Source organism: Pezoporus wallicus, unplaced genomic scaffold, assembly GCF_028554395.1.
Source record: "Pezoporus wallicus isolate ANWC-B61680 ecotype Strahan unplaced genomic scaffold, APGP_CSIRO_Pwel_v1 contig_3017, whole genome shotgun sequence".
NCBI lineage: Eukaryota > Metazoa > Chordata > Aves > Psittaciformes > Psittacidae > Pezoporus > Pezoporus wallicus.
This window is the reverse complement of record NW_026638957.1, coordinates 3,966,617-3,984,841: the sequence shown is the minus strand read 5'-3', so window position 1 is coordinate 3,984,841 and position 18,225 is coordinate 3,966,617. Positions and strand designations below refer to the sequence as shown.

General features: G+C 37.8%; 1 protein-coding gene across 12 annotated transcripts in view; it reads right to left on the bottom strand.

Annotated features, from left to right (window-relative positions):
• UNC79 (unc-79 homolog, NALCN channel complex subunit) overlaps positions 1–18,225 on the bottom strand; it is a 119,907-nt gene that overhangs the window by 48,340 nt on the left and 53,342 nt on the right. For 7 of the 12 annotated variants that reach the window (XR_008972657.1, XM_057413434.1, XM_057413442.1 and 4 more), the window contains 7 exons: positions 16,764–17,050; positions 12,920–13,102; positions 11,917–12,079; positions 8,990–9,142; positions 6,324–7,547; positions 4,412–4,519; positions 619–735 (listed from right to left, as the gene is read on the bottom strand). Coding sequence is in view for 11 of the 12 variants with exons in the window: in XM_057413434.1 (XP_057269417.1) it covers positions 619–735; positions 4,412–4,519; positions 6,324–7,547; positions 8,990–9,142; positions 11,917–12,079; positions 12,920–13,102; positions 16,764–17,050 (2,235 nt within the window). In the remaining variant the exon portion in view is untranslated. The remainder of the gene's footprint in view (positions 1–618; positions 736–4,411; positions 4,520–6,323; positions 7,548–8,989; positions 9,143–11,916; positions 12,080–12,919; positions 13,103–16,763; positions 17,051–18,225) is intronic. The other 5 variants (XM_057413437.1, XM_057413435.1, XM_057413436.1 and 2 more) reach the window with 5 other exon arrangements.

Below are 18,225 nucleotides of genomic sequence, written 5' to 3'. Positions count from 1 at the left end.
CAATAAATTTGGTCAAAAATGAAAATATTTTATAGAGGAAAAAATACAAATAAAACACTTGAGTAATGAGGAAATTATGTGCTTAATTCAGTTTTCATTGCTTTGCATTCATCTTAAAGGGAGAAAAAAAAACATGTCAATGTGCGAACAGAAACTTCAGGTGCTCAGTGTGAGCTGGCAGAAACTTTTCTAAAGAGAAACAAAACTGTCTGATATAAGGCACAAGTCCTTGGTGTACCAACACCATTATAAATATACATGCAGAAAAATGACTCCATGCACAGGGATGAAACTCTATACCTAATGAAATCAACAGTGATACTTCCATTTAATTCAATGAGGCCAGGAAATAATCCAAGTGATATGCAGTACTGTAGGTGCATCCCTGTACCAGAGTGACTGCATCCCTGTACCAGAGTGACTACCTCCCAGATAAACGTAAATTATTCCAATTCATACTAGGTGACAATCTGGTACTCACTATAAAATTTTACTTTAGACTTCAGATTGATTACTCATCTGCAATGGTAAAATAGAAATACTCATTTTTTTTAATTAACTGGTACAGAAAATAATTGATTTAGGAAACAGAAATAAAGAGCAATAAATGCAGCTCACCAGTATCCCAAGTGCTGATATTGTGGGGAGCACTAGACTGGTGTTCCAGCTGCCTCTTCATTAGCTGGTTCATTGTCAGAGCTCCCAAAGAGCCTCTTTTCATTTGTCTGAATTGAGCTGCAAGTCAGAAATGCAAAAGGATTTCAGGGGCTCAGACAACACTTAAAACTACTCTTATTTCCTGATCCTATACACCAGCATGAGATAAATACTGAAAGGACAATGAAGGCTTGCTCTAAGGATCTTGCTCAAGCCAATATGCATTTTTCACACAGCTACACTGGGAGCAATTCTGGCCACACTGCTATCAGTTATAAGTGACTTGGATTCAGGATCTAATCCTCTGTATCAACTGTCAATGTCTTTTTGTCTCCGAATACCGTGAAAGCTCCTTAAAACATCTGGTATCTGTGAAGTGTAAAGTACTACCGAAAATTCCCATGCTGACAGATGACAAATGCATACTTGAATCTCACTTATGTACAATGTGTGAAGAAGGAAACTCAGTCTCCTCCCAGCAAAATATGAAGGACTTCTCTGTCGATGTTCACTGTAGAAATGCACTGTGTTCCACCAGCTCCCTTCATGGGTGACAACGAAAACAGACCTCCTAAATACCAGCCACTCAGGCACAGCACCTGCACATTCTTCCCAAGTGTGAAGCCAGCATGTCTTTGAAGATGGGTCCCTTTTGTAACTTGACTGCCATCCTTCTTACACAAAAGCTATCAAGCTGCAAGCATTCACTTTTTCTTCATCTGACTATTTACAATACTTTAAATGCATATTACCGTTTGCTTTAAGAGATATGTCTTACTGAATAATACACACACACACACAAAAAAAAAAAGAATTGTGAATTTCAATTTTAAGTCTTTTTGGTAATGTATTTTATAAGTGCTTAAATGGAGGAAGAAAGAGATCATATACAGCTCCTGACTTTCTTACTTTTTTCTCCATTCATAAGAAAATTCAAATTAAATGAGCAAAATACATTCACTTTGACAGTGGAATCTGAGCAAAAAACATGAAAAATCTCTGAAACCAAAAAACAGTATGAAGGCAGAGTTTTAATTTTAAAACTGCCTGCGCAAGGCATGTGAAACTGCTGACACGCATCTCCATGAAGGAAAGCTTCTAAAAGGTTGCCTTACGCGTGTGTTTAAGTACTTTCTTCAACAGGGCCTTAAAATGAGGGTGACAAAGCAGTGTCTTCTCCTAATGATTATTTTCACCTGCAACTACATTCAACATCTTAAAAAGAGTATTAATATAGTATCAGGTAGTTTTATTCTAAAATTTCAAACAGTACCCACCTAAACTCTGAAAATAAACCTAAAATTTCACATTATTAACTGTGATGAAGAAGTGCAGACAAACTGTAAGTTTCAGAAAGCTCTCTGGGGCTGAGTGCCTTCTCCTAAACTTGCTCTACTCAGTTGCTGAGAGTTTTAAATTCAGAGAAAGCAGAGTAACACCTAACAAAACAAATACAGGCCCCGACTAATACTAAACACAATGATAACTTCAGTGGGAATATGCACACTGAAATTATTTTATTAGGTGAAGTAATTTAAGTTTTCCTTCATTATATCCTCTCAATGTACCAGAGTGAACATAAACTCTATTTTGGTCCAAGTACAAACTTCTCCAGCATTGCTACAAAGCAGCCATTGTGTAACTGAACTTCTGGAACTGAACCAGACCAAGAGACTATTCCATGTTTCACTTTCAAAAGTTGTATTGCAGCTGCCTTTCACAGCAAATTAGGAGAAAAATAGAATTTCCATCGTTCCCAGGGCAAGGATTTTAAACAGATACTTTATCACTTTATCAAGCATAGAATTTCTTGATGAAAGAGCAGCAATTAACATTAGAACTGATAAGACTGCTTGGAGTGCAGATGACTGTCAAAATATAGAAAATTATCTCTTTGAATTTTCTTAATGGCTTTTGCAATTGTAATTTAAAAAATCCATGCATATTTCACCTAATTGGGCTATTACTGAGCATGTTTGGATTTCCAGGGTTATTTACCTGGTTTCACAAGGACAGCCATGATTTTAAATATTGGTAAGTGAAGAATAAAATCTAAAAACCAAAAAACTGAGAGAACTATCAGCCTTTGAACAGTGCCGGAGCCAGGCTATTTGCTGTGGACCAGCATATGACTTTTCATGCCTATGACTGTCTAGTGGGATAGGGAGGGAAGTTTTACTTGATTGGGTGTTCTACAACAAACCTAACAATCATGAGATCAGTAACCTTCATGTAATAGCTGGTGCACTTTTCATAGGTTAGCTTGTGATCTAGTCAATCATCCCTCCACTGCTTTGGAATGCTCTACTCAAGAAAAGAAGTCCAAAGGCAGTATCTGCCTATCACAGTTAATGATGCATGCTTTCTATGGCCAGGCACTGGCTGTACAAGTAATGTTATCTACATTATCTATTTGTGTTACAGAAATGCCTTATGCTCACATTCCTGATAAATACTCACTATGCAAAGCACTTGTAAAGACACATAAGTAGAAGGTCAAAAGTATTTCAGTCTAAATGGATGAAAGACACAATGGAATCATTCATGTCCCTTTTTGCAGTTGGAAGCTGAGGCTCACAGAAAGAGGAAAGAAATATTTACAAAGGGGAAAAGAATATTTACAAAGGAATGTAGGCTCAATATCACACAGACACTATTCCCAATTTCATATACTGGAATCTACAGGGACAACCAGCACTCAGTGAAACCACAGACAGACCTTAAGTAGCAGCTTTTTAGCTGCTTTAGTAAGTGACATCTGTATCATTAGGTGGTCAACAAATGTACACTGACTACACAATGCACATGACACAAGATGCTTGTGGTAAAACTGCAGAGGAAACCTGCCACTTAGAGTACTCATCTAGCATGTCTAAAATAATAGAATCATAGAATAGTTAGGGTTGGAAAGGACCTTAAGATCATCTAGTTCCAGCCCCCCCTGCCATGGGCAGGGACACCTCACACTAAACCATGCCACACAAGGCTCTGTCCAACCTCACCTTGAACACCGCCAGGGATGGAGCATTCACAACCTCCCTGGAATAAAAGCAGGTCATCATTTCCCCTTGCTTTTCTACCAATCAGAATCCTGCCCCATTAGCTTTTGGCTGTGTTGTGTGTTACTTAACATTACCTAGAAGGACACACTAGTCCGGATTTTGTTAGTGTTCTAAGATGTCTCTACCTTCCAGTGTTATCTACATCTGCTCCGCTGAGCCATGTGCCACTATCTACTTAAACCAACCCAGTTCACTTTCCACTGAAATGAGTATGGGAGTCTCAGATGTATAGTTACCACATTTCAGCAAGCAGCTGAGTAAGTGGCATTTCAAGGCATTTTATAAAAATTGCAAGAGATTTTTTTTTTCCTAAAGTACAGCAAGAAATGTACTGAAGACCACAGTAAAAGCCCTGTGAGCTTTCTTCTGCTTCTGTGCACTGACAGTTGACAACGCTTTCTCTCAGTGGAAAATGAACATCTCACTTTAGAGAAATACTGCTTTTAGCTGATGCCTACAGTAATTCAAGAGAACCACATTTGTCAAATTTGCCATGTCACAACAGAAGATCTTGCAGCCACTAACTGCTAAAATCCTGCTGATCAACAGAGATCTAACAGATATGATATTCAACACAGCTGTACTTCCAAGAATCAACGAAACTCAGGGGAAGGCATTTACTATACATAATATGCATCTGATGCACAAATACAGCAACCTAGATTTAATGCTCAAACCAAAGGTAAACTTACTTGATATGGAGGAGTGACTACTTGTCTCCGGGACTCCTGCTTCAAGGGTTGGTGCAGATGATGACTCTCTTGGCATTTCCAGTGTTGAAAGAGTCTTGGCAGCAGGATCTGCACGTGAAAATTGTGCTTAAACTCTCAGCGTATAGAATCAATAAATATTTTCCATCCACATTCTCCCTGGATGCATTTTTCACATCTTTTTCAGACATCCATTCACCATCTGGCATTCCCAGCAGTTTTAAAAAGATTCAGTGTGTGTGTTGTAAGAATGCTTATAGATGCACACAGATCTACTGCTTCAAATCACTTTTTAAAGGAGATTTCTGCCTATGATCTCTAGAGCTCAGACCTAACAAACACACATACAGTTGATTTTGATCCCACTCAAGAGTGATTATCAGAAGCACCAAAAATAAGAGGTACCACTGATGTAAAGCTATGTTAAGTGACCACTTAGCATCTTTCAAAAGCCTTATCTCCAATGTTACCAGTATTCATTCAAAAGACTGCTAATCTAACAGATGATCCAAAAGATTCACAGAGTTTAAGATTCTATCTTTAAAAAGAAAATTAAGCTATTAAAACTACTTTTTTGAATAACAACCGACACTGTCAATATGGGAGAATAAAGCAAAGAAAGTTTCAAGTGTTGATGGCTGGTTTCAGTGTATCCTATAAAAATGAATATGTATCTGTGTTGTAGAAAGTCTCAGGCAGGAAACTGTAGCCCATCATCATGCACTTGAAGAAACACTCATTTGGATATTTAATTTAGAGATCAGTTATATCAAAAACCTTTCGAAAACATATGGAAGTATAACAAGCTGAAAAACCTTGAGTAAGACTTTGAAATTATAATCAGCCCATTGTGATGGCAATATTAAGCCTACTAAATTGAATTATAACACATATGTTCTCAAGTAAACAAATTAATAAAGCTAAACAAAGCAAAATATAACAAGATGTATTAAACTATCAGAGTCACTAAATTCCCTAGGTAACTGAATAGCCAGTATCAACCCATAATGTAAATAAGTGCTGCATAAGTCACTGTGAATGTTTTATGCTCCCCATGGATGACATACCTAGAGGTATTCAGCCAAATGACCACCATATATGCTATAATCCTAGGCTCCACATGGTGTTTCAGAACTGGAACAGCCCTTCCAAGCAGTTTCAAGGATGACAGTGTTAAGATACTGAATGAAAACTGCCCCTTTCTAATGGTTAACAAAGCATTTCAGTCTAATTATGCAATTCTTTCACTGGCAACAAAGAAGATTCCTGATGCTTTAACTTAGAACCTTTAACATATACAAGCCATGTAGATTTTGTGGATACCCAACACAAAGAAGGCTACAAAATGTTTTAGTGTATAAAAAAATAATACCTGCATCTGATCCTAAATTCAAACTGTGGTTAATTCCAATTGCTCTTATTTCTGAAGTCTACAGTCTGCTCAGTTTTACCCTTTGTGACTCAGTCTGTCTGCCACCACCTTACACTTGCAGAAGAAACAAAAGGCCAAAAATCACTACACATAAAAGAGCATCAGTGTAGCATGGACTAGACTAGCAGGATAGAAGGCATAGAAGTCTGACAATCTATCTGACTTCCCACATAAAGAGGCCATGGAGTTTCACTCCCTAACCTGGATATCAGATCCAGCATTTTTGTTACTGAGCTCCACCTCCTTTTCAAATGGGCCCTTGCACATACTAACCTGTATGGTTAGCACATTCATTGCAAGAAACACACACCTGAAAGCATTCAGCTAGCTCAGATCACATCAGATGTTATATATACACATCTCTCCCTATACATATATTTACACATCTCTCTTTACACTGGTCTGTTACTTAAATCTTCACACAGTAATAAGCCTTTTAAATGGGTCAGTAATTGAGCTCACCTGCCTCCTTCTGCTCTCCCAGCTTGTCAAGGATGTTGAAAGAAATGTCCAGGTATTCTCTCTGAATTGCACTCACAGCAATCTTCCTCTGTTTCCTCTGGCGAGGGACAATCTGAATCTTGAATTCTGACTCTTCTGTCTCCTCTTCTTGTTTCTGCTCCATGTTTTGTTCAGTGTCAGACTCTGCGTTGGCATCAAGTTTACCACTTTCTGTTTGGTTTTCAGAATCTTCGGGGACTTTAATAAGGACTGTCTTTACATTTGGGCTTGAAATTGCTCCACTAGATCTAATTTCCTCCATGCTGAGCTCAGAGCTATCATCAAGGGACATTTCTGGAAGGGCAAATGACTTCTGCAGCAGGTCTCTTTTCTGTTTCAGTGTTAGTGGGCTCCCACAGGACATCTCCTGAAGTTCTTCTGGCTTAACTAACTCTGATGAGTCCTTTTGATCTTTGGGAGAAATGGAAAGGATGTCCTCTATTCCTGCTGAAGCACTGTTGCTTGTATCCTTAGAACTAAAGTCTTTGGAGCAATCTTCAATGCTGAACTGGACTAGTGGTGTTGTGCTGAGGCTGAATGCAGAGACATTGATAGGAGTTGAGGGAAATGATGCAGTAGTTTTCCCAGAGACCTCATCATTCAGCTGGTTTGTTGTTTCTTCTTCTTCATCACTCTCCACTATTCTAAGGGGAGGAAGTGGTTCAAAGACTAAAGAGTCACTGTCTGAAGTGGAGAGTACTGAATGCTTTTCAGGACCCGATGCTGAGTCAGAGGACAAATCTATCAGATCTAAATCTTCCTTAGGACTACCAGATTTAACCGGAGAGTCCACTTTCACTTCGTAGGTTTCCATACAGTTTAGCCTAACTTCTGGTATGACAGGTCGTCTTGTTTCCTGGAAACTCTCCGTGCGAGGAAGATTTTCTTGTGTTTCTATATTTTCAGGTTTAGTAGAAGAATTCTGTCCAGATCGTCCATAATCACTCTGCCGGTGTATGGCGTAAGCAGCAGGGACAGGAGGTTTTTCTAAGTCACACCGGTCTATGCAGGACTTCCTGCGATGTTCATCTAATGAAAACAACAGGGAGTCTGCATTCCCTATATCAAGAGATTTTTGTTTTAGAGAGCGCAGTTTTTTTTTCTGAATGCTTTCTTCTCTCACACAGCGTAGAATACTGTCTTGTAAGGCCCCCGTCTCTCTATATTCAGCCAGCTCTATTTCACCTGATTAAAACAGAAAGAGCTAATACTACCTCAGTTGTAGACTTCTGGCATATATCTTCATCTTTATCTCACAATTCAATATGATAACTTCAGAAACACTTTACATAGAGTTTTACAATGAACAAGAACAAAAGCTACTATTTGGGTAATAGGGTTTATCTAAATTCTATCCAAATTCTACTTATCCCGGACAGATGCACCCTGAAGATAGACTGTTTAATGTTATGCATTGAAAAGAAAATGTCACAGACAAATAGTTTCTATAGACACTTGGGACAGCTGCATTAGGCATGAGAAATGAAAGGAGAAATGAACTACACAGACCACTCTGAAAAGGTTTCAAAATAATTTTGGACTAAAGCACGTAACTTTTACATCAGCGTATATCAGAGTACACCTATGTGTTATTTTCTTCAGCAAACTGGGCTATTTTAAACCATTTTAGGGTTTTGGCATTTTAGGGTGCTTCTAATTCAAGAAGCAAAGGTAGCAATAGCAGTGAGGATGTGGCACCACAAGCCTGAGATCAGACAGATGTTCACAGAATTTTTCCCCCAGTGATCCTAGACCCCAGCAGAGTTTAGAAACTATCACACCGCAAAGTCATGCCTCACAGTCCTAAGGAGGAGTAAAGTGCACACAGTTATACTTGCTGCCACTGCCACTGCATTGGCATTTTGCCCTGTTAACACATTCATTGAGAACATTTCAAAAGGTTATCACTGTTGTTATTATGAACGATGCATATTCACATAAACCAGAATATTCCTGGTCATTATTACTGCCATATTTCAAAATGCTCCACATGTGAATCACCATGCAAAAAAAGCAGTGAGAAAAGTTAAAGGAGACATTTGCCCTAGTCAGAACCATTGTTCCCTCACGCTCCCACCCGCCGACCTGGTGCATATACCTGAAACAAAAAAAGGTAGGTGGGTGGTGGTGGAAATCTCTTTAATTTTTTTAGGCTATTAATTTCAAAAACAAAATCCTTCCTATTTTTTGAACCACAAAAATTGACCCTTTTTACCAATGGAAAATCATAGTATTTGCAGCAGCAACAACAAATTCGCTTACCCTAGAGTCCCACCTCATCCAAAGAAAAAAATCAATTTCCGGGAAAAAATAAATTTGAGTAAAAATCTTCAGCCCAATGGTGGAAGAAAATGGCAAGAAACCCTCTTAAAAATGTTTATATTCAAAGGAGCTTAAAGTTTCAGAAAACAACTGCTGGTTTTAGATATTTTTTAATATGGAGTGCCTACTTTCCTGTAAGAGACTTCATTCAGGGAAACAAGGAGTACCAGCTCTCAAAAGCCAGACAGAGCATTTGGATTCAAATTGGGCAATTCAATAAACTCTACAAAGAAAGGTGGTAGCTTGAAACCAAGAGTGGGAAATTGTGTTTCTGCATGAGTTTATACCGACAAAACAATTCATACTTCTCTGAGCATTCATCTCAACTGGTTGATATTTCACCATTTTGCTGCCACCAATTCTTTTCAGTCTTGCAAAGAAAGTTTGAGATTCTTTATTGCAAGGTCCAGTTGGTGTATCATGAATATCAGATTCATCAAAAACACTGTCTTCCTCTGCTGGAGAAAGAAAAAACTTTATTACTCTTTAGAGAGTGCAATTCCTTGAATGAAAAGCTGTCTATGTAACAAAACCTCAGCTAGTTTCAATTAAACTTGAATTGGAAAATGAAAGATCATCTGAAGTTTGCAAGAAAATTTATATCCCAAGTATAACTTTGCCATTCTTGCTAAATCTTGAATTAAGGTCAAAAAGGAAAGAGAGAAATGAAAAATTGGTTACAATGCAACAAAAGTATACCAAAGCTTTTATCATTCTAAGCTCATCTTTTCTTCTGGTAATAATACAGATTTTTTAGATGGAAGAAATAAAACAGATTTGAACACTAACTTGAGTAAATAACTTCTATAGTGAGAAACGGTAAATTGAAGAATATTGAAATTAGTACAAGAAATGCACAGTCAGTAATAAACCAGCAAAACAGGAAGGTGAAAAAGGAAGAAACTGAACATCTTGGGAAGCTGGTAATAGTAACAGAATAAGAACTAAGAGTATGAATCATGAAAATATTGATTGAAGTAGAAATAGTAAAACTTCATGCTCTAATTTGAGCCCTTCTGGATGAAAGTGTCAGAGAGAAAGATCCAAATCTATTTATCCATCAAAAAATAACATCACTTGTATGAAAATGATATAAAAAAAATTAAAAAAGGAAAAATCCATATCTATCATGTCTAGTGATTCATCTCCAATGAAACCAGAAACATGACTGAGACAATAAAGAAAATGGAGCACTCGAGAAAAAAAAAGAAGTTTGCTTTGTTTATTCTAGTAAGCAAACATGGAGAGGAAATGCATTTGAAGTCTAGGAGGCAACTAAGCCAAAGAGTTAGAATGGCCAAAATTGAAGACTTAAACTGGATGTTAGTATCTTTGGCTTTGAACTTGCTGGAAACACTCTGGGCAAGAAGTTATGGAACTGCAACCTAAAAGCATCAGGGATAAGATACTTTACTGATACAATGAATCCAGAAAAATCAAAGTTGATAGCACAAATTTCTACAGGGACTGGGTTTAATAAATTAGAAGATCACTTTCAACGTCATGTCCTACGTGTCTAACTTCTTCCCTTTGGCAAAAAATGCTTTTTCACACAAGATTTATCAGCTCTACAACAGTCTGTGCACTTGCCATGATTGCCATAGAAGTCTGGCAGCAAAATAAGGAAGAAGTTTCCATAATGGGAAAATCCATCTTTAGCATGGGGATTTTTGTTGCTTGACAATGAAATCCTCATATGTTCATCATCTGAACACCACCTTTGATGATGACAGCAGCATGCACACTACCTGATCAGAGACTAAACAAACCTCCTTAGTAAAGGTGGGAAAGGCTTCAACTTTCCAGGTCCCTCCGGAATTACAATGACTGTTTCTTGCAAGTGGAACAAAACTTTTCTACATCTTCTTTTTTCTGTAGCACTTCAGCAAAAAAGGACAACTACCCTACAATTAAGTCAGCATCTACAGAGTAAAATTAGACCATTTATGGTCCTTTGCCTTTGAGCAGTCACAAGCACTTCATAACAGCTTTGGAAAGCAAGTAAATATTATTCTCCCTAGTTTAAACATAGGGAAACGATGATGTGAAACACAAGGCCACCCAGGGAATCAACGTTACACATTGGATTCGAGCACCAAATCTTCTAAACCTAACTTTGCACTTACTGTGAAGAGCAGGCTGGGTATTTAGGCACCCCACTTTGTCTTAGAAACATCTCAGCATCAATCCAGAAACTGAATTCATTTCATAAATGTATTATTACTACCCTCAGCATTACTAAGTCATGAGTTAAGTCATTAACTCATCCCAAAACACAGAAATTCACATTAAGTTCAGTTATCTAAACCCTCTAAGCCCTCCTCTAGTATTACAAAACTTCCAAATGAGTGAGAATATGCAATACATCATTTATATCCATTTTAAGCCTGTTTTAATTTGCTGAAGCTGAGTAATAGGGTGTTCAAGTAAACAAAGTTTTGTGTCCTTGTTCTGCTGGACTTCTTTCAATGAGCAACAAGCAGCAAAAGAGGAAAAGGTAAACATGCATAAAAAGTGCTTCTTGCATTCTTCTTCAGAAGTTTGTTGCACACTAGGAAGACTGTTTTGAGGAAGATGTAAATAGGGAATGAGCAGCTAAAAGACAAAATAGCTGAAAGGCACTACAGATTAATATCAAAAGAACCTGTTAAACTTTGGCCATAAATACTTATCACATAATAAACTTCACAATTGTAAGGAACTACACTCCTCAACATGATGTTATTTCATACCCCAACCTTAAACTAGTTCACACCATCACAGTACCTCTGATATAGCTAGCGGCACATACAGAGTTAAGAATTGGACACAGACTGTAAAGGTAAAACCTTTCTCTTCCAGCTTTAGACATCTACATCATTGCTATTATGCCATGTTATTATAAAGTATAATCAGAATGTGGTGGCAGGCTTGTTGCATGCCTTGTCTGTGGGCATGGCTGGATAATATTGTCATAGAAGAGGCCAAGGACTATCCAGGCATGATAACAGAACTACTCGGTCTATAGTACATTCCCTTGAGATGTTGGACTGCTGTGATATACTTCACCTACAGAAATTGCGTATTTCTTTTACTATAGACAGCTATACCCAGTCAGATAAGTCACACCTTGGACTTAATTTTGAGTATTACGTTCTAAAATTCAGACCATTATTTACCAGTTTCTACAACATCTGCAAGACCTAATGAATTAAATCAATGACAATGACAAAAATGAGAGGATTAAAAGTACCTTTCTCCTTTTCACTGTATCGGCTTATGTTACTGTTGTCACTATACAAAGGACCACCAGTTGCATGGGGCTTGCAGCTGTGATATTGAGCGTTGAGGGTATTGACTGTGATGTGGATTAGGTGAAGTACAATCTTGCTGATTTCACAGTCTCTGTAGGGGTACTGTTCGGTGAAAGAGAAGAACTTCAGCTTAAAAACTAACTTTTCTCCTCGGATAAACATTTAGGCAGTAGAACAGAAAAATGACAAGAATACTGTCAGCTGGATGCCCTTTTCCTTCCTTTGATCATACACTTCTAAATATATCACAAGAAGGAGAACTTTTTTCAGTTTTGTATATTTTTTACATGGAATTGTTTAAAGATATTTAAAAAAAATCCTATTACTAACATTTAATATATTGTTCTCTTGACTTTCATATGATAAAACCAACTCTTAATAATAATGCAAAAGATCTTTCATAAGAACTGTTCTCCAAATACTCTATTTTAATCAGCATATTATCATTCATTTTAGTATCTCCACTTTCTTGTGTGCCCTACAGAGCTGCTAGAAATCTGTTAAGCATAAAGGTATTCACAGCTCCATTTTAGTGCCTAAACACATTACATTTTAACACTACTCCCTAAAAAGCATCACTCAAGAGAATACAAGTGTTAAACTGACACCCCCTCTTATTTAAAGTCTTTTTTTTAAAACTAATTCCAAGTTACTTGAAATACTCTTCTTTGGAACTTTACATAGCGTTTTCCCATTTTCAAAACCATGTTTTTCTTTCTCAGGTAACTATGTAAAAGACAATGTAGATAACAGAAGCAAAGGGTCAGCAGCACAGATGAAAGTTTAACTATTTCAGATGTTGACATTAAATGCAGTAAGCCAACCAGAGAAAAGTGTCCTTTACAGTTCCTCTCACTTGCATTGCAGCTAGGTTTTCCATATTATAAATTTCAAATTGAAGTGTAAATTTTCACTATTCACAAAAAAGGTGAGGACACTCACCTTGTAGAGAATGACAAGCAGAGCCTTTAACCACATCTGCCGAATGTGAGGTTTGAGGGACCAGAGGGAGCAGCGAGGAGGCTGCTGAAAGTAATGCCTTAGCTGAGGGCAAGTGCAATATTTCAACACCTGCACCACCAAGGGAAGAAGGTGTTTTCCCAGGTTGATGTTATAGTCCATCACCTGAAAAGAATATTAACACAGGAGTTAACAAAATCCAGTGATGCTGAAAAGCAGAATAACTAATATAGTTAAGGTATTAGTTAAGTGAAAAGAAATACATGTTTTTAAGGAAGCCTCACTAACAGTTAGAAACTTTCTGCCAGCTTGCCATGTTCTCATTTTAGCTGGATAGGTAAAATGAAATTAAGTAAGATGGGTTCTGAAAGCCTTTCATCCTACACAGTCTAAATTTTAACATACATAGGCAGGTTCATAAAATATATTAAGTTGGGATAGCCTTATATTGCAGCACAAGTTGATCATGCTTCAACAGACAAAACCATACTAGGTATATCCCATGTTTAACAGATAGGATGTGATTGAGGGAGGGAGGTGTATTTTGGTTATTTGGGGGGAAGGGGGTGTATTAACACTGCATTACCAATTTTCATTATTTTCTCATCAGGCTTGCAGCAGTAGCTGTTGGGGTTTTTAAGCCAAATGTCTGAAATCTGGTAATGAGACATGAATCCCACTCTTCATTATAGTAAAGGTAAGAGTGGGTCTGCCATGTTACACAGAAAGTCTAAGCATGCAAACCTTAAAGGATCTCAAAATAAAGGTAATGAATAATACCTTGATAAAAATAAAATGCTTCTCAATTTTTAGTGGTGGTGTTGCTGTTACTACTGCTAGTCATAAGCCTTGCCTCCACCATGACCTTTAAAAAACAACATGCTATTTGGTGCCTATCCTAGAGGCTTAAATCCTGATGGTTAGGTTCAGTGTGGCCATATATTCCCAATACCCTGACACAACCATGTTTTCAATTGAAACTATGCTGATATTTTTGATTATCTTCCCATCAGCCTTGCAACATTAGCTATTTTTATTTAAATCCGTATGTCCTGAAATCAGCAGCTAAACTAGATCATAACAAGGATCCACAAAGTCTTTGCCTCTGATGCTAACATATACTGGTTGACACCTAGGAAAGTAAAATAGCAGGCCAAACAAAATCCAGCACAGCCCTCAAGATCTAACATGTCCCTGCAGTTCTAGTGTACTTAGTGCACTTTATCAGGAGCCTTGTGCATTTAAACAGAAACGAACATCCGTTTCACCCATATCATCAATTTTCTTCAGACCTGTATTTCTTTTCAGTTTTGTTTTAATTAGAACGAGGGGATGAGCTTAACTTACAAACACAAAACTCATCTCTCAAGTTCCCTCCATGAACAAACTGACTAGAAGTTTTTCCCTGTAAAACCCTCTGGTTTGATATTCAGCTGTCTCAAACTTTTGTGTACCATGCATAGAGCTAAATAGATGAACCCCATGTCTATCCATGCAGGGTTAGCCTGTTGAAAAGATGATATATAATCACCAAATGCAGTTCTACTGTGCAGTGCCTTGTCTTCTCAGGTTGTGATACAGTTATATAGCACGGTTAGGAAAAATTCATCCATACAAGAAAGACCTGTTAAGCCCTGCCTTAACACAGCACATGCTGCAATGGAGACATGTCTTAAGCTGAGCAGACCCGTTTTTTAAGTTGGCACAGGAAGGTCTGGAATAAATGATTGTCCTGGTTGGGTTAAACTTCCTGGCTAGGGTTTAAACTACAACAAGGATGTTAACGCTGAGCAGAGCTCAGCCTGGGACGCTGAGCAGAGGCAGGCACTGGTGGCTTCCCCATTCAGACAAGCTTGTACAACACTGCCACCGTGCGGGGCAATACAACAGTAACTGCAAACACCGAAACGGCCTCTTCTGCTGCTAAGGAGAGAAAAAGACATTTTATGTTTTCAAGAATTCCAAACACTCAGATTTTACAATGCAAAATACAAAGAGGTATTTGATTTGTTTTTAATTTGAACTGGCCATTCCAATCAAGCTCGACATCAAAATCGACCAATCAGCAAGTCCAATCCCAACCTTTGTGGAGCTGATGGGGAAAAGTATTTATGACTGGAGAAGTCAGAGATCTGAAACAGATCTCTTAAGAGCTTCATACTAAGTTTTCACTCTGTAAATGCATCTTTGGATTTCAAATAGCATTTATCTTGCAGCAAAGCCAATTGCCAACACAAAGCAACCCTACAGCTACCCAGAAAAATACCCACAAATATGGGGACATCTGCTACATGGAGAAAAATCCTGGCCTAGTGAAGTTCTCAGAAGTTACTTCACATCAGGGGAGCCAGGATTCAGCTACAAAGCTTTTTAAACAGAAATGGTGAATTCAGCCATCATGAGACATTTTAAAGGCAGAATAAAGGCAGGGCTGTTACTTAGAATTGCTGTAAGTGGTACTTCTGAAAATCAGGTCTATTCTGATCACTTAAGATTGGGAATTCAAACTTGGAAAACATCAAGAAAAACATGGAAGATGCTGCCCTGTGATCTAAACCGCCACTTCCACACTTTCAATACAATAGTAACAGGCCTGAATCTCCTATACAAATGAAAGATGATTAAAAACACATAGCAATGGTGCTTTGAGACCATGGATCATGATGCATTTGCAACTACCCAGTTTGCATTAACCTTTCTGAAAGGTGAAACATGGATACCTGACTTCTCCATGACTGTGAAAGATTATTCAAGTATCTGCATTACAATTGACTTAAAAAACAAAAAACAAAAACCACCAAAACAAACCCAAACCCAACATAATCACTGAATCCAGTGTATGAACCAGACAATCTTGATGAGAATTCAGATACAGAAGAGGCCAAGATAGCTTTGAGCAATGCCTGAAGGTTATGGTGGGCATTTTAAGAGCTGGGGCAGGTGGAGTTCTGAAATAACAACATTCTCTCCCATCAAAGGTAATTCTTTATGAGAAACTGTAATAAGAAGGAAGTGTGGAAGTAATGATGATGCTTCATGGCAAATAAGACCACCCTGCAAGTGTGAAATGTTTTTCAGCCTAGCACCACCAACTGTTCTATCACTAAGAATTACCTACACCTTTAGAAGAGCCTTTTCAGGCAGGAAATTATGGCTCTCCTTACAGGATGGAGAAAGAAGGCACAAGACAAGGATGTGTTCAGTCATTTATCATAGCAATAGAGGTAGAAGTTCATCATGGCGGTATCAGTCCCTAGGAAAGGGAAATCAGAAAATCCTGGTGCCTTCTAAGGAAGAAGAGTAAGTCTCCTGCAAAGTGAAGAATGCCAAAGCATTTAAGGACTATTCATTCAGGGAAACAAGCAAGAGCACGTGGATCCCAGTTCTTCTGAAATGGGAAAGGTGGGAAGTAATGCATTTAAAGACTAGAGGAAGAGAGGGCAAAGAGGTTTGGAGCAGTCTCTAATTTTTCATATAGTGGTAATATTTGTGTGCCTCCACGCACACAAAACCATTATTTCTATTCTAGTTTAGAGTACTTGTAAAAAATTATAAATTAGCTTACTTTTATTTAACTATTTACTTTTTAACTGAAAAGGAAAAAACCTACAGAAAGCAATTGATTAGGCTACACTTAGCCTTCTAAGAGTAAACAAGGAGCCATTCTTGTTTCCACTTCTTTCATCAACTGAAGAGGTGTTAAGAAGTTTTAAATAGCATTACCACACTCAGCCATTGTTTTGATACAAAGGCAGCTCTGCTACCACCATTTTAATAACAAGCAATGAGAAACAGCTGCAAGAAGCAGTTAAGTGTCTTCACCTACTTGTGCTATTCCTGCAATAAAGGCATTAAAGCATGTTGAAACACGCATTTTTTGTGGTGCAATCATGAAGCATCCTTCCTGCTGATCATAACCAAGCAGCACGTACAGATGGCGCTTGACTGTGTTGAAAGCTTTAGCACTGCTGATGTCCGACTCAGCACTGCTCTCATCCTTTGCCATGAACTTCATTAGCACAGTAATGAGCTGGTGTACTGTTTGGTGATCAATCCCAGCATCCTCTGGCAGCAGGTCTTTTATTGTGTTATCATTTTCTGGGGAGGGCTGTCCTATTGGTACAAGAGACATTGGTTATCAGGGTACAGAATACACCAGAATCTTTCTCCAAAGTTCATTGAACAATTTCTGCCCAAATACACATGGTGGTCACAGGAGATAAACCTGCATTTCTGAAGGCATTGGTCCTGTTGCCTCAGGCTCAACAGCACAGTAACACCCCATGTACACTAAACGCCATTTCTTAGCTTTGCTATGTTTAATGGAGCTGCTTATCTTCCCATCCTAGTGCATTTCTGCCAAATTGAGTGTCATTATTCCTTCTCATCTATGCGTTAAAGGAGAATCAAATCCTACTGCCACCAAATTCTCATCTGGCTTAGTTTTCAGTCTTTCTTCAGCAAACATTAGTGGACAACAAAGGTAGGAGATAGAGAAAATTCTAACAAGTAACAATGAAAGAATGAATGAAGACTTCCCTTTTAGCATTGAATCCATATTTCTCTCAAATAACTTGGGCCAAAATGTAGGCACTATTTTTTGGACACTATGTATTATGTTAAAATTTTGATGACTTTTTCCCAGAAAAGAAACCTAAGACTTGGTTGATAAACACTGAATGGGAACAATTAGTCACTAAAATTTTGCATGAGAGTATGACCATGTGAAAGACGAAAGGCTACTTACAAAGCACAAGGAAGCCTGGGTGCTGGCTATCACTATCCAAGCAAAACAAACACACTGCACTGGGCAAGTATTTTAATCTTCATACCAGACTGGGTTTTTTTAATACAGTATTTCCAGTTACTTTTAAGACTATTTATCATTTCTAGAATTCTCTGGTAATTGCCTTTAGAGTTAGCCTCTTTCATTGCACCCTACATGTAAGGCCTTTTTTAGTGCTTAGCAGCTCCTAAAGTTCTACGTTAGGCTAAGAGTAGAAACTGAATTAATGAAAAGCAGAAGCTACTTCACTCATCAGTGTATCAGATTCTTTTTATTAAATAATTCTGAATAAATGCGTAGGTAAAGCACAGTAAGTATATTATTCCAACATGTTCTATTTGAAAACAATAGTTTGTTAGATGCTTCTGTAAAAATAAAATGCATTATATATGCATTATATGCAAACTAAATTAAAAAAAAGTCAAAAAATGGAACAGAAAATATTCTGACAGCATCAAAAGAGAGAGATGCTTGAAAATTTTTTATTACACCACACTACAAC